Genomic DNA, 16784 nt, shown 5'->3' with positions numbered 1-16784 from the left:
TGTGATGCCCAGTTTTATTGTATTATTTCATGGGATGGGACTTCAAGGGATTTTTATTCTTGTTTAATCTTTTTTTTTTTTACTTTTTTTTTACTGTTTTATTTTGTCCCAGGGTGGGACATGAACAAGTGATCATTTGATCACTTGTTCATTTTAATATTAGCTTAGCATTAGCATAATAATAGCATATTACATAGTCAGCCTATGCATTTTGAATAGGCTGACATCAGCACTGTTAGATTGTGCTGTAAGCACGATCCTAACAGGCTTCTAGTGAAGGCAACCCTGGGGTTCTTATCGGGCTTCAGGGTTGCCATGGCAACGATCGGAGGGTGCCAATCGTTGCGGCGATTCACCATAGACGCTGCGGTCACAATGACCGCGGCGTCTATAGGGTTAAACAGTCGGGATCTCGATAGTTGCTTCTGAGCCCGGGCGATCGCCTTGTCGTGATACTACGTCAAGGTGTGGGAGCGACCCGAATCCTATGACGTAGTATCACGTCAAGGTGCAGAAAGGGGTTAAGAGTCAACTGGACTCCAAACTTGTAGTTGTTGTATTTACCCAATTTAAAAAAAAAAAAAAAAAAAACCCTAATCTACCAGTAGCTTCAGTGTATATAGGAGTGGTAACTGCTCTTTCCTATTGTATTTGGGAGTAATGGACTAATCAAAACCAATGGATACATTGCCACTTATCTACCTGTGGACATATTGCCAAATTTATGTAAATGGTAAAACTCTGGGCTTTTCTAGAAAATGATGTCCTCCATAGCAAACCTAAGAACAAGTCCTCAGTCTAGAAATGTACATGCAGAGACCTGCACCTGCAGGGATGGGACGATGGGTAATGGGCACGTGCAAATGTTCTTGTTTAATTATTCACAACAACATTACTTTACACTGTAAACTAGGAGATATTCACAAAAATAAAAAATATTTTGTTTTGAATTTTCAAGTGCCATGCGAGTGTTACTTTCAAAGTTGCCCCGACCATGGATCGTGGATGAGAAGAAGGATGATGGGTACACAGCATTGCATCTGGCAGCTCTGAACAATCATGTGGAAGTTGCAGAACTGCTTGTTCACCAGGTATGGCTTCATAATGGCTGGATCACATCTGTTTTATTCCACATTGTCAAACCTCTCTTGGGTGATGCATTATGATTTAATTACCTTTTCTCTTGTGGAAAGGAACACAAATTATTCAGTGGGTGGTATTTGTCATGCCTTTTTACACCAGATTTCCACTGTGCAAGACATGAAAAAGTCAGAATATTGCGTGAGGAACAGGAGGCAAATTTACTATAGCGCTATAGAGTTATAGCTTATTTCTACGTCAAGAAGGACCTGACCATCATGTGCAGGATTCTAAGGGGTTGGGACCAGGTTTGGTAAATTCCCCCCATTATTTATTTTGACTATACAAGCTTTTGATTTTTAGCTACACAGCAGCTTTTTTTTTTTTCCGCCTGTCTCAAATTTTGTGGTTGTTTCTGTAACCAGTTGTTAATGGAGCTCCGAATTTTAGTGAGATTGTGACAACTGCTCTGACACCTTACTGTTACCTTTCAGGGCAGCGCAAACTTGGACATCCAAAATGTAAACCAGCAGACCGCACTGCATCTGGCTGTGGAGCGTCAACATACACAGATTGTTAGGGTAAGCTAATATTGATGTTTCCCCGTTTCATACCTTTACTTAAAGAGAATATATTACCAGGTTTTACCCCACTAAACTACCATCCCCCTTGGGAAGGGTAATAAATGCCTTTAGTATTCCGTCTTGTGCAAAATCTCACCTATTTACCTATAAAAAGAAATCTTCCCCAGAGTAATGACTCTCCTTGCCACATTTTTACATGAGATGAGTTTAGTTTATTGGTTGTAGCCTCTTTTCAGAAGCCACTGTCTTCTCTTCTATAGTACCTAAATGCTTTATGTGTAATATTAAAAATATTGATCTTCTCTTTCAGATCATATAAGGTGTATGGCTTTGGGAGCAATAGAACCAGAGATACAGGCAGTGAAAGACATATTGGAAATGGAAGCTGCAAATGTAGATCCTGTTCCCAGCTATTTTTTGACTGCCTGTATTTCCAGTTCTGTAGCTCACAGAGCCATTCGCTTGATTGGATGGATCTGAATGATGAGATTCTTATCTTTAAATATGACACAAAGCATGTTTCTATTTACTTTAGAATAGAACACAGGAGGGTCTGGAGTGACACTATGCCTGCAACCACTAAACTTGACTCATCTCATGTGAAATGGGAAGAGAAGAGTCACAGTTGCTGACAAGTGAGATTTCAAATAAAAGAGGGAATTTAGTAAGGACGTTTTGTATTTAAGTCGTGTAAAACCTGGTGACGGGTTCCCATTTAAATGCTTTTTGTGACACCGCAGCAAAGCTTTTACTTTTTACTTCTGTGCTCCTTGGATGTCTGAGAAAATGATCACTGCCTGTTGTATGGCCAGCCATAATCCCAGGTGGTCAATTGTCCAAGTAGTTAAAGGATTAAAGGTATATCATTTTATTATCAGGGCAGAGCATTATCTTTGTAGTTAACTTGTGTATTAGTGGGAATTTTTTTAAATTTTAACTTGCAACAGCGGAGAAGGTAGAAATGTTTTTTACTGTGAACTATGTGACCTTTCTTATGTAATGTCACTTAATTTGCATAGACCTAGATCAAAGACCTCTTGCCTAGCCAGCCAGGATAAGAATCCCCAAATCTTCTGGTTTGGCTAAGATATGTCCATGTCCATAAGCCATGTTACGATGCCTGTTAAAAGGTCGGACATGGACTTACATGGTATCCGCAGATAATGTGATATCCTAAAGGTCAGCTTTCTTTCTCCTTTATTGATAGTTGTGTGTACAGAGAGTAACTTCCAGATTAAAATCGTGTGTGTATTTCTGAAATTTTCTGCACTTCCGTGATTCTGTGTCAAGATCCTTTTCAGTGAGGGTAATGAAACAAAATTATATTTATTTCTCCATAGTTGTTAGTCCGTGCCGAGGCCAAGCTGGATATTCAAGACAAAGACGGTGACACCCCTCTTCATGAAGCACTCAGGCACCATACGTTGTCTCAGCTGCGCCAGCTACAAGACATGCAGGACGTAGGCAAAGTCGACACTACATGGGAACCATCAAAGAACACTGTAAGTATCTCTAGAATAGACTATTTCTCTCTGGAACTAGTAGTACAATTATTTTACTTCTATGCTTCAGTCACATCACTGTGGACGTGTGTTGCTTAGATGTTGTGTATCGTAGAAACATGAATGTGCTTTTTGGGTGTAGTGCTTCACTCTTAACTTTAACCCTCTTGGAGCTAAAACAACGGTCCAGGACTGATCCAGAAGTCCCAATGTTAAAATATAAAGAGATAGAAATAAAAATATATAGATTTCTTATCTGACCGGAGCTCCAGACGTTCACAGAGGTTTTCACTCCAAACCTTCACAATAATTGTTGTCGTTTGTCCTCCGTTCTGCTCACAGCACAAATCCACAGATTCCCCAGATAAGAGCAGCCCACTGTTCAGACCCGCGTGGATGCAGTTTTCGTTGCTCCTATTGTTACCACCGTTCACCACAGCGAACCACTAGAAGAAACACGCACTCCAATCGTGTAGAATGTCTTCATAAAATGCTTTAATAAAATTAAATACTACTCACAAACGTTTAGTAAAAATGCACATATCTATAGAAAGGACACCAACCTCACACGACTGCAATGTGCTTTATTTAATTCTTTTAAACCAAGTCAATTCTTATTCTTAAAGGACATCTACCACCAGGATCAGGGATTGTAAACCTCTGTCAGGATCTGCTCTTCTTTTAGGTTCTTAAGCCCTTGCTTTAAAAAAAAAAAAAAAAAGTTTTAAATTTATGCAAATGAGCGTGTGGGGCTCCAGACTTAATACATGTCAGTGGCGCCTGGAGCCCCTCAAGCTTTTTTTCATAATTTAAGATATTAAAAAAAAATAAATAAAAAAAAACCAGGGGCTTAAGAAGATAAAAGAGCAGATCCCGCCACATGTAAATGTGCTGGGTTTACAATCCTTCATCCTGGTGGTAGATGTTCTTTAACGATTCTTCAAATAATGTTTATATTATATTTCAGCTTATCATGGGACTTGGAACTCAGGGTGGAGAGAAGAAGAGTGCAGCTTCCATCGCTTGCTTCCTTGCTGCTAATGGAGCTGATCTCACCATTCGCAATAAGAAAGGCCAGTCTCCCCTCGATCTGTGTCCTGATCCCAGCCTGTGCAAAGCCCTCGCTAAATGCCACAAAGAGAAATCCAGGTAAATGCCAGTTTATTGAGCGTTGGATGACTTAATGCAATCAATGAATGTAATATGATTTTACATTCTTTCAAACAATTCTATAAACATTGTTCTCCTAGATGAGTGTCTGCAGTGTGTACTTTGCACTGTTCATATTTTAGACAAAGTAAGGAAATTGCTGCATCTCCATAGAGAAGACAACTTGCTTTAAAGGGGTTATGAAGCTCAAGCTTAGCTAACCTCTCTATTCCAAGGATGGTGGCCCATGCCCAGCTCCTGCCGCTTCACTTACACTATCCACTTGGGAAATAGATCTAATAAACGACACACATGTAGGCTTGCTGAAACGCAAAAGGATTATTAGTAAATACAGTAGATTTTGTAAAGGGCTATTTCCTATCTTTTTCTCTTGTCTAGTGGTCAAGTAGGATCTCACAGTCCATCTATGATTAATAATGACTCTGAGACTTTGGAAGAATGCATGGTGTGTTCAGATTTGAAGAGAGATACACTATTTGGTCCATGTGGCCATGTAGCAACCTGTTCATTGTGTTCTCCTCGTGTGAAGAAATGTCTCATTTGTAAAGAGCAAGTACAGTCCAGAACAAAGGTAAGAAGGGGGGGGGGGGGAAGGAAAATGCCTCTATTATTTTATAATGCTGTGTCCCTATGTCATGAAAACCTCACTAGTCTCTGGTTCATTGGTTACATGAACTCACATGTTCCTTCTGTTACCATAAAAGCAGCTGCTATGTATTCATAGGCTATTTATGTTCTCATGATCAATAGGAATCTCAATACAAGAATGTATTTAGCCCAATGTTATCCTTATACGTTCATCATTATATTACAGGATCTAAATATTTATGGGTATATAACATTTTGGGGTTTTCCATGATACTTTTCACAATATTTTTGTGTTGCTGCTTTGAAATTTATATAGATTTTTTAACTGTATAAATGAAGTTGACACATTTTAGAATCTTTGTTTTTAAAAATGTATCTTGTGTATCTGGTTTTCATATCTCTGGTCCCCCTCCCCTTTGCTGATCCTGACTTTGTTTTCCAAGACACACTGTAAGCTGACTTAATTTCAAATTACAAGTGCTCTTAGCAGTCTATGAAGAGGGGATGGGGGAAATAGAGGTGGATCCCCAATACTTCAGACCTATCATTGCTGTTCCCTTTTTCTCTAGAATGGCCACAATGCGCATTCTGAGTGAGTCTGAATTGGGCAGTAAATATTTTGTGTTGTCTCTGGCATACAAGATTGCAGCTAACCTCCACCCCCTAACTCAGGAAAAACAAAGATCTATAGCTGTTATTATTCATGGCAGCGTGTGCTGAAAAGTCACCAGAAAGAATCGTGATGCCATAAGTGATTTTCTATTACCTAGAATAAAAATAAATAAATATATATATCTTTTCTATTTTCCTTCTATATGTAATTCATTTTATGGTTTTCTATATCTTATATCTATATATGCCATTTTATTTCACAATTCTACAGATAGAAGAATGTGTTGTGTGCTCCGACAAAAAAGCTGCTGTACTCTTCCAGCCGTGTGGACATATGTGTGCCTGTGAAAGTAAGTCTGATAATTGTGCAGATGGTAATATTGCTTAATTTAAAGTGGTATTCTCAGTTCGGCTCTTTACAGCAGAGATGGGAATACTTGTTACTCTGCTGCAGACAGAGGTTGGATTACGGAAACAGCCGGGCTGTCTGCAACTCCCATGGAAGTGAAGGAAAGAATATAGCAAAGTGTTTGCATATTTACATTGTTCTCTAAAGTTATGGAAAGATGATGACTGTATTGTATCTTTAATTCCCATACATAAACAATTTACAGAACCAATTTACTATTCCAGACCACCTTCAGCCTTCTGTAATCCAGACAGTCTATTGTTAGTCATAAAAGGGAAAACCGGGATATGCCTTTTATGAATACTTTTATTTGTGTCTCATTGCAATTAACAGATTTCCTGATTGAATTGTAGCTATATTTATTATGATGTAATAAATAACAGGCTTCCTGAAAGCTGGATATGCATTAAGCTAATGTTTATACCAGCAGTGGATGTACTTGCATATCCAATTTTAGGTTGCTGACATATGTGTTCACACTAGTCAAGTTCTCTGTGACCTTGGTAATGCATTACTAAAATACTACCCGCTCCACAACATAAACCCTTTCCCCAAATGACACATGAAACTGCTGTGTAGTAAGGGTGAGCCATAAACAATAAAACCACCACCAACCCATCATCTCCTTACAGTGGCACTTGTGAAAAGGCAGGAAATATTACACAAGGAATGAATAAGATATGTCACAAGAGGAGGCACTATGGGAAGAGTAAGAACTGTTCTGCCTAATCCCTGATGCTATTGCTGTCGTGTAGATGTAGCACATGCCTACACATTGGTGTGGACCCGTACTATTCTTCCTGGCAATTGTATTCCTTGGTATTAAAAGTTCAGTCCCCTGGTTTTCCTCTGTTTATTTCTTCTTTTCAGGAAAACTTTGCTTGGTTAGTATTAAAGGGAATTCATCTCTGCGATTTACCTACCCTAATGTCTACATTACATAGGGATATGGCCATAAAGGCCAAACAGGCCGTTGTTTCTATTGTCCAGTTCATCCTTTCATGCCAAAACATTACCTTAGAAATATCCTATGGCTATGGGTGGCATGTGTGGGCAAAGCAGTACATAACATAGCTACTAGTTCAGGAAGGTAAATAATGTTGCCGCATTCCCTATAATGTGCAGTAGTTTTAAGTGTGCAGTTGTATGTGGCGTTTAACGCATGCTTTTTACAACTCCATGCCACAGCTTAATAAAGATTTGCCTAATTAACATTTGTGTTTACAAAACACAGTTAACAGGATGTTAACACATGGTTGTGTTTTGTAAATGCAAATGTTAACAGCAAGTTATTTAAATTTCTCTTCAGCTGTGGCATTGCATTTTAAGTTTTTCATTAGCTGCAGCTGTCACCAACCTATAATGGTCCTTCCGGTGTGAAGTAAAAATATAGAACAGCCAGTGTTTGTTGGGCTGGAAGAGATTAGTTTTCTTGTTTCTGGTTTATATTATTGCAGCATTGGGCTTTGACCGCCCCTTTAACGTCTTGGCGGGAGGCTGTATATTGAATCACACATCACAATTTTAACTGTGCTATTGTAGCAATGCTTGTTCATTTAACAGAGGTGTAATCTAATTATCTTTTCTTTTCTAGACTGTGCAAGTCTTATGAAGAAGTGTGTCCAGTGTCGAGCTCTGGTTGAAAGAAGAGTGCCGTTTGTCATATGTTGCAGCGGGAAGGGAGCAGAAGATGTCACAGATGACATTGGTAAGAAGAAGGGGTACACAAGCACCATTTTGTTTATTCAGATTTACATACTAAAATATTGATTTCTGATACAGAGTTTAATAACTGTAGTTAAGATTGGGGCTCTTTTCAATCTGTTCCAGCTTTTATGTTGATGGTATTTGCCAGGAATGTATCCAGACTTTTCCCTCATGGAGGGCTCTTATCTTACCTGGTTAAAAACAATAACTAATGATGTCATTACAGCTTTCCAGACTAAAACACATTAGTGATGTCACACACGTACCTGCCTGATACACTCCTGTGATGCTACAGCAGCTTACCTGCCTGATGCATGCTTGTGGTGCCACAGCAGCTTACCTGCCTGATGCACGCTTGTGGTGCCACAGCAGCTTACCTGCCTGATGCACGCTTGTGGTGCCACAGCAGCTTACCTGCCTGATGCACGCTTGTGGTGCCACAGCAGCTTACCTGCCTGATGCACGCTTGTGGTGCCACAGCAGCTTACCTGCCTGATGCACGCTTGTGGTGCCACAGCAGCTTACCTGCCTGATGCACGCTTGTGGTGCCACAGCAGCTTACCTGCCTGATGCACGCTTGTGGTGCCACAGCAGCTTACCTGCCTGATGCACGCTTGTGGTGCCACAGCAGCTTACCTGCCCGATGCACGCTTGTGGTGCCACAGCAGCTTACCTGCCCGATGCACGCTTGTGGTGCCACAGCAGCTTACCTGCCCGATGCACGCTTGTGGTGCCACAGCAGCTTACCTGCCCGATGCACGCTTGTGGTGCCACAGCAGCTTACCTGCCCGATGCACGCTTGTGGTGCCACAGCAGCTTACCTGCCCGATGCACGCTTGTGGTGCCACAGCAGCTTACCTGCCCGATGCACGCTTGTGGTGCCACAGCAGCTTACCTGCCCGATGCACGCTTGTGGTGCCACAGCAGCTTACCTGCCCGATGCACGCTTGTGGTGCCACAGCAGCTTACCTGCCCGATGCACGCTTGTGGTGCCACAGCAGCTTACCTGCCCGATGCACGCTTGTGGTGCCACAGCAGCTTACCTGCCCGATGCACGCTTGTGGTGCCACAGCAGCTTACCTGCCCGATGCACGCTTGTGGTGCCACAGCAGCTTACCTGCCCGATGCACGCTTGTGGTGCCACAGCAGCTTACCTGCCCGATGCACGCTTGTGGTGCCACAGCAGCTTACCTGCCCGATGCACGCTTGTGGTGCCACAGCAGCTTACCTGCCCGATGCACGCTTGTGGTGCCACAGCAGCTTACCTGCCCCGATGCACGCTTGTGGTGCCACAGCAGCTTACCTGCCCCGATGCACGCATGTGGTGCCACAGCAGCTTACCTGCCCGATGCACGCTTGTGGTGCCACAGCAGCTTACCTGCCCGATGCACGCTTGTGGTGCCACAGCAGCTTACCTGCCCGATGCACGCTTGTGGTGCCACAGCAGCTTACCTGCCCGATGCACGCTTGTGGTGCCACAGCAGCTTACCTGCCCGATGCACGCTTGTGGTGCCACAGCAGCTTACCTGCCCGATGCACGCTTGTGGTGCCACAGCAGCTTACCTGCCCGATGCACGCTTGTGGTGCCACAGCAGCTTACCTGCCCGATGCACGCTTGTGGTGCCACAGCAGCTTACCTACCCGATGCACGCTTGTGGTGCCACAGCAATTTAACTGACTGAAACTCATACACATATGATGTCATAGAAGCTTTATTATGATTCTGTGTGGTTCTTAGTACATGAATAATCTGGCAAGTGTTGCATTATGATATTTACACAGTAGTTTTCTGTTTTATTTTGCAGCAGGGGGGAACATTCCAGCTCTACAAAAGGATAAGGACAATACCAATGTCAATGCCGACGTCCAGAAACTGCAGCAACAGTTACAGGATATAAAAGAACAGGTAAAGAATGAGAATCAACCTCTTTAAAACATGTTCAGTACTAATGTTAGTCCTTCAATGCACAAATGTACGGGGTAGAAAGTGTTTATAGGAGTAACATAGTTGTTTTGTCCTGCGCTTTAATAAAAACATATACACAGATCAACTAAGAGGACAGTAGGTATAAGTGGCTCTTCACCTTTTGAGCAACTAGTGTTATAGAGGTAAATTTACTTGAATCAAACCCTGTTTCCCTTATTGATGGACATAACGGGATCTTGAAATAGGAAATATTGGCATGAAATCTGGTTCATTACACCTAATAAATGTCTCTAGTTTTACTCTATCTTATGAGTAAATCTAGCCACAAGTGCTTACAGCCTCTATATATGAAGAGAACTCAATTTTGCATATTGCACTGCATTTTTTGTATATAGAAGAACTTCTCGATAAATACATATAATAATATATAGTAAATGATCCATTTATCCAGTAGACATTTGAGATTTTAGCTTGCAGGATTTGCTTTGGGTAGATACTAAAAGAAAATGCAAACACATTGTTAGTGTAGACATTCACATTGTTGAAACTATTTTTAAGGTGTCAAATACTTCTACCGCACGTATTAGGCTTTATTATATGATAAGAATATAGGCATATCAATAATGTATAAAACTAGACTGCTTGTGACTAGCCATGAAAAAATTAGTTGGCTGAGCATCATCATCTAACAATCACTCAACGTATGGGATTCTAGTGTCAGACTTACTACATAGCAGGATTCCAGCTCTTCCCGTAGTAAAGGGGAGAGTGTACAGAAACACATAAGACTGTATTTCGCTATGCAGCAGGAGCGATCGAGCCTTTTAGCTACTCAGCTACCCTTACCAATTATGTGTCACCGCCTCTTCCTGGATGCCACTACTTAGCTCTTTCAATCCAATTCCCATCCATTTTATTGTTGCTTTTCCTCAATCTACACTGGCTTGTGAGCTGTGCACTTAATTTATTATGTATTTAAGACAATCTTGCCTCCCCCCACTAAGGTTTATTGGGGAAGAAAAGGAGAGGTGCAGCTTAAAGGGAACCTGTTGACAGATTTTTTTCTTTCTTTCATCCAATTAATGCCATTTTCTTTAACTGTCACAGAACCAATAGCCTTATATGATAAGATGAGATTAATTAAGGGGGGTAGTAGTTTAATGGGTTAAATTTGGTAAATCTTTAAGACAGTATGCAGCAAAACTTTGGTGCTAGATAAGCCAGCTGGTAGTATAAACTTAGGTTCTGTGCATGCAACTGTATGGGGGCCAGTGATACGGCCGCATTATTTGTGGCCACATCACAGCCCCTGTAGGGGTCAGTGGCACCTGGTCATGATGCAGTGACCCCAACTTTCTTTGGAGAGGAGCACTCCTTTCTCCACTTGCCGTATGCTATGCCCGGGTAAGCATACAGCCATGTGTAAGGGGCCTTATACTGGAAAGCCCCAGGGGGAGATACTCAGGTCAGTAGATATCACATGATGTATCCTCCTCATCCTGCAGCACGTAGGCATGGCAGCTTTCAATAACAGGGGCAAGAAAGCGAGGAAGCTGCAGTGGCATAAGTCTATCCCAATGTGATAAAACGGACTACCTTGAGCTTCCAGATAGGTTCATAAACTAATTGTTACTTATGAAATCCTTTATTTTTATTTTTTTTACTTTAGACCATGTGTCCTGTTTGCCTGGATAGGCTGAAGAACATGATCTTCATGTGTGGACATGGAACCTGTCAGCTCTGCGGTGATCGGATGAGCGAATGCCCTATTTGTCGGAAGGCCATTGAACGAAGAATCCTATTGTACTAGTCTCACAATTGCTTGTTTTTGTAGTATTTGCTTTCTGTACATATATATATTTTTTAAATACTCTGGGTCTATTAGTGCACATTAGGCTCTCGATTGAATGAATTGCTGGAAAATTGTATGCTTGATCTTGCCACGCTAAATCCTTTGCAGTTTTAATGTACTGTGTTCTATCTGCACTATTTAATACTGGAAAGAGTCTCTAAAACCACACTGCTGTAGTGTGCTTAATAGAAAAGCGGTGGCCGGAGCAGTTATACATGTTGAAATTCAAAGAATTCAGAAATATTTTTTGGTCACTTGTGTGCACAATTGTCGGACACTGTCCCTCACATGCCTGAGAAGTGATCTGCTTAGTAGTAGGCCTGCTGGTAGTCCTTGGACTGGAGATTGTATTTGCTGCATTAGAGCTTTATTTTCATGAAACGAAGTAATAGAATTTCTTTTATTCATTTACAGATTCAGTATGTCATGTTAGGAGAGAAAATCTAAGAGATTGTGCTCCCAAAGGCAGAACAAAGAAGCTAACTTGATGTCTTTTCTGATTCTGAGTAATGAATGTAAGCCTTACAAGTGCCCAAAACTACAGTGCTCAGTTTTCTGATCATCCCTACACTGCCAGTGCTGGATTGTGGTCACTGGACATTTCGTTCTGACACCATTTCTCCATTCATCATTTTGTTTTTAGATTTGTTAAAATGTATTTATGTTAAATTATCCATAAAAATCATCTGCATTCAGGAGGAGAAAAAAAATAGATACATCTCCACAACTTTCTTTATATGCACTTTGTGTATGTATTGTGAAGATTTGCCTGTGCGGGTACCTGGGTCATCCATTATACAGAGCCAAGCATATCTAATGGTGCTACCTCCGCATTCTGTGGATGAGACACATACTGGTCAGCACAAGACAAACTGGACTGTTCTGTCTCATTGTTTGTTTCTTCATAGGCTTTAATCATCACTCTGGACCAATACTTCTAATGGTGTATGTATGTTTAGCAGAGGAGAGAGCTAATGCTGTTGGAGAAGTACATTGTGATGTATTGTCATTAAAATCAATTCTGGGTAGTTCAGTTATCACTTGGAGTGATTGGATCATCCTACCAAAATCGGTGGCTTTATCCAACATTAGTCTTGCGTATATCAGCTTAAGTCTTCACTGCAGAAATATCACTTAGGGAGTAGACCCCACTCCAGGGTCTCCCCCGGGATTTAATCTTTTCCCTGTATGGGCACTCCACATGCTTAACCCTGGGCGCCACGCGTGGACGAAGTTTACGGCACAATAAAAACCTTGCTCTTTTTATCTTATTTGTCTTCTGAACCTAGTATGACATTAATATAAGCACAAGGGCAGTCTATGTTGCCAACTCATAGATCAGAGAAGGCAACAATCATCATGTGATCACTCCTGACATTAGATCAGTATAGATTTACAATATTTATTTGCTTCAGTTACAGTTTTGTAGATATTTCGTATTGCTATACAGAGTCATATGTCACAACAATCAAATAAACAACTTAAAAAGTGGCACACAGGCATGTTTTTTTTTGAGAAATCTTTTTTCAAAGATGAAAGAAAGAGTGAATAGAGAGATGATTGTCCTGTTCCAGTGTTATATGTATTGTTCCCTTAGCTTTGTGCCTTCTTGATATTTAATTGCAAGTAACACAATGAGATTACATGACTGGAGGAACACAGATAAACTGTTCATAGTTTACTTCACCCATTTTTATTTCTTGACATAGTATGTATTTACATTCCTCACTTAGTAACAATTCTGGAACATCCTTTATTATGTTGTTCCTTTGTTATTCCTCCTGGAAATGAATACATTTTGTAACTGGGCTTTGTCATTCCTGGTCAATAGAGTGTGTCCTTACACAGTGTGACATTTTACGTACTACTTGGACAGTACCAGGCAATGCACTGACACCCTCCCCCTCCAAAGCTTAACGCCCAGCTGTCAATGCATTCATGGGAATAACAGAGCAGCAAGACAGTACAGTTTCTGATGCCCCATTCATAGGAATACAAGTGTTTGCTAAAAAGTCCTCTTCAAGTTTAGTAGATTATTTCATCAAAACGGATTATGTATATTGGTGTGTATCTGAAATATATGTTTAGGGGGACGGACTGACATTTCTGGAAAAAAAAATAATAAAATAATTCTAAGCTTGTTAGTGAATGGATCCTTGTATCTTATAATTCTATAGGATACTCTGTTTAGCTGCTCATATTATTTTTATATGACTTGATATGTTAAAAAAGTTAACTTTGTAGAAATTTTCTTTTGTTTTCATTGTTTATATCAGCTTTTGTGTCGAAGCTAAAATTTGCCTAAACCGCTTTATTAATTAATGTTATCAGTAAATAATACAACTGGTGTTCAGTGGCCTATGCTGGACTATTTTTGTAACGTTTGTGTTGATACTACAACTTCTAGGTAACCTTTTTGGTTCTTCTCAACTGAATGAAGGTGTGATTTTGGCCAGCACATAATTAGCTTCATTTAATAGAACAGATAAGCATTTTGAGATGAGATACATTATAATATATATCTGTTTTTTTTAAGACAAAAATATTCTGTGGATTTTTGTCTTTTTCTTGTAAGCATTACTCATGGTTTTGGCTGAAAACAACTGCATCAAGATATTGTCGAGTGCTCAGTCTGTGAGTAAAGGGAGACTGAACATGGCCAACGTTGTGAGTCATTGTCATGGTGGTTCTGGAGTCTCCAGGAGTAAGGGGAGCTCTGGCTCCCCATTTCTGCACCAGGGCCTTGAGTTTTTTAGTGTACACTCAAAGCTGGGGGTCTTGTGACCTGCAGACCTATAAGCAAGAACAGTGACATTTAGCAGTGATGTCATTATTCCTGCGTCTGTGATCGTCAGGACATGGGGTGAACTGTGTGGATCTAGACATCTTGGGGTATATTAACACAGATTTGCATTACATTTGGAAAATCCCTAAAATCTGCCACTTTTTTTTTTTTTTTAATATTTCTCACAAAAACGTTGAGAAAAGCCCTGTCTGTTTCACACTGAAATCACGAAGGATAGCAACACACTGATACGCCCTATTAAAAGGGTGTAATGAGTGTGCTGACCCCCACCTGCTCCAAGGCATTATACATGTTGCAGTTTATTTTCAGACGCATATTATTGCCATGTGAACACTCTGTTTTACTGCAATGATCTGTTAATGATTCCTTTTATCTGGCTTTGTTATATGTTTTGGATATTCAGTGTAGAATGTTTTTTGTTTTTGTTCTCTGTTCTGGAAATGAAATAACTGTCAGGACTTGGAAATATTTTGTACACAACTGGAGAATCTCCATTGCTTGTTGTATTACAGCATGGCTTCTGCTTTAATAAACACTAACATTTTACACCTGGTGAGGATTGTATAGAGTGGTAAATGGTATGTGTGTGACAAATGCATCCCAGCAGAAAAGGCTATGCTGGCAGCACTTCTTCACCGTCCAAGACTGAACGCAGGTTTCTGTCAGAACCCAAATGCCTCCCTTTAAAGGGATCATTTAAAGGAAACCTACCACTTAAAAGTGGTAGTTCTAACCACAAATACACGGCACCATCTCAGGGTGAGCTGGTTCCGGAGCATATTTTCATTAATGCAAGAGACCCCCGATTGCTGTTTTATACCTTCTATTACAACCCGTTTCGGTGCACCAGATTACGGCCCGGCGCACCACACGCGCGGTCGTGTGCGGCTGATTTGGAAGTGCCTGAGAGCTGGTGACGTCACTGAGCTCTCAGACACACTCGCGTCTGCGCAACTCCGCACAGGGAAACAGGCCGTGCGCAGGCGCGAGTGTACCCGAGAGCTTGGTGACGTCACCGGCTCCCAGGCACTTCGGAATCGGCCGCATGCACGGTCGCGGCATGGTGCACCGTGCCGAAACGGGTTGTAATGTAAGGTATAATACAGCAATCGGGGGGGTCTCTTGCATTAATGAAAATATGCTCCGGCACCAGCTCACCCTGAGCTGGTGCCATGTATTTGTGGGTTAGAACTACCACTTTTAAGTGGCAGGTTTCCGTTAATCAGATTTTCAGTAATAAACCTTAGAGCAAGTTTGTACTTTGTAAGCCTACCTGCTACCTTGCCAGAAGGAGCAGAGAGAACCAGGGGCATGCAAAGCAATGTGTCTCTCAGCTCCTTTCTGCCAGCATCTCCCTTTCCCCCCTCCCTTAGGCAGAGTGAAAGCATGTGTTCCTGACAGCTGCAATCCTACAACAGGCAACAGTGGCAATTCTAGTCAGCTGAAAGTTATAAGGTCAAAGAGCTAATGACTCAAGTCTGTTCGGGGACCCAATAGAATTGGAGAGATCCACTGTTAATGGGAACCAGTCATCAGCAATTGGCCTATTAAGGTCAACATCTGCAAAGAGTTTGTATGTTCTCTCCGTGTTTGGGTTGGTTTCCTCCCATATTCCAAAATAGGGAAAAGATAACACAGCGCAGGTAGTATGACTCCGGTAGTGAGTGGGCATTCTCACATTTCATAAACAAGCATAACACAATGCATAACAGACACAAAATAATGTATGTGCAAATAACAGCAAGGCAATTAGATAGGAGTAATGATGAGCTGCAGAAGACAACCTAATATCCGGAACTCAAATTAGTGACGGATTGTAGTATAAGAAAGAAAATAATACCCTGATATTGCGCTGCAGGGATTCAGCGCAATGAACAGGGGACATTGATGGACAAAGCGTATTGGGGTCGGACCTGATGAAGGGAGTGGTACACCCCCAAAACGCGTTTTTCATCATTGTACCCTGTTGACAAAAAAAACGTTGTGAATCGCAAGCAGCGAAATATCAGCCTATTTTTTTTTCTTCATTCTCCTTATCACACACTCCAACACATACTGGTAGGTTGATTAGATTGTGAGCCCCATGAGGGCAGGGACTGATTTGGCAAACTCTTTGAAAAATAATCTGTGTGCGCTATATAAATAAAGGGATTATTATTATTATGTTTGTTATATAGTTTTAGTCTTTTCATGGCCCAGCTTGGTGGCGGCATCCTGAAAATCAACTTTGAAGTGAGCTGTAAATTGGTTGTATAACGTCATAGGAGAGTTTAACACTGAAGCCAAGTTGGGGAGCACTGAACGCCACCTCCTCTGCGATTGACATCATGTACAGTGAATGGGCTTTCTGAGGAAGGGAGAGCTTGACTTCAGTCTTAAAATCTCTGCCTCCTTGACTTTATACAACCAACTTGCATCTCACTTCAAAGTAGATTTTCTGGATACTGCCAGCACATTGGGTCATGAAAGAAACATGTTCTGGAAGGTGGTGTGCTGCTTGACAACAAACAGGTCATGGTTTATTAGTTCAATTTCTGCTGACAGGTT

The 16784-nt window shown here is 41.2% G+C and overlaps 1 protein-coding gene across 3 annotated transcripts in view; it reads left to right on the top strand.

Annotated features, from left to right (window-relative positions):
- The window catches only part of MIB1 (MIB E3 ubiquitin protein ligase 1), a 62016-nt gene extending 47226 nt beyond the window's left edge, over positions 1-14790 (top strand). For 2 of the 3 annotated variants that reach the window (XM_072152089.1, XM_072152087.1), the window contains exons 13-22: positions 959-1091; positions 1575-1661; positions 3005-3166; positions 4134-4315; positions 4715-4907; positions 5808-5886; positions 7540-7653; positions 9458-9558; positions 11249-11382; positions 11846-14790. In XM_072152089.1, coding sequence (XP_072008190.1) covers positions 959-1091; positions 1575-1661; positions 3005-3166; positions 4134-4315; positions 4715-4907; positions 5808-5886; positions 7540-7653; positions 9458-9558; positions 11249-11382; positions 11846-11864 — 1204 coding nt within the window. In that variant the 3' untranslated portion in view covers positions 11865-14790. Of the gene's footprint in view, positions 1-958; positions 1092-1574; positions 1662-3004; positions 3167-4133; positions 4316-4714; positions 4908-5807; positions 5887-7539; positions 7654-9457; positions 9559-11248 lie in introns of all 3 variants that reach the window. The other variant, XM_072152088.1, reaches the window with a different exon arrangement.
- The last annotated feature ends 1994 nt before the right edge of the window (positions 14791-16784 follow it).

This window comes from Engystomops pustulosus, chromosome 5 (assembly GCF_040894005.1).
Source record: "Engystomops pustulosus chromosome 5, aEngPut4.maternal, whole genome shotgun sequence".
NCBI lineage: Eukaryota > Metazoa > Chordata > Amphibia > Anura > Leptodactylidae > Engystomops > Engystomops pustulosus.
The sequence above is the reverse complement of the archived record's forward strand: the minus strand, read 5'-3'. Positions and strand labels throughout refer to the sequence as shown.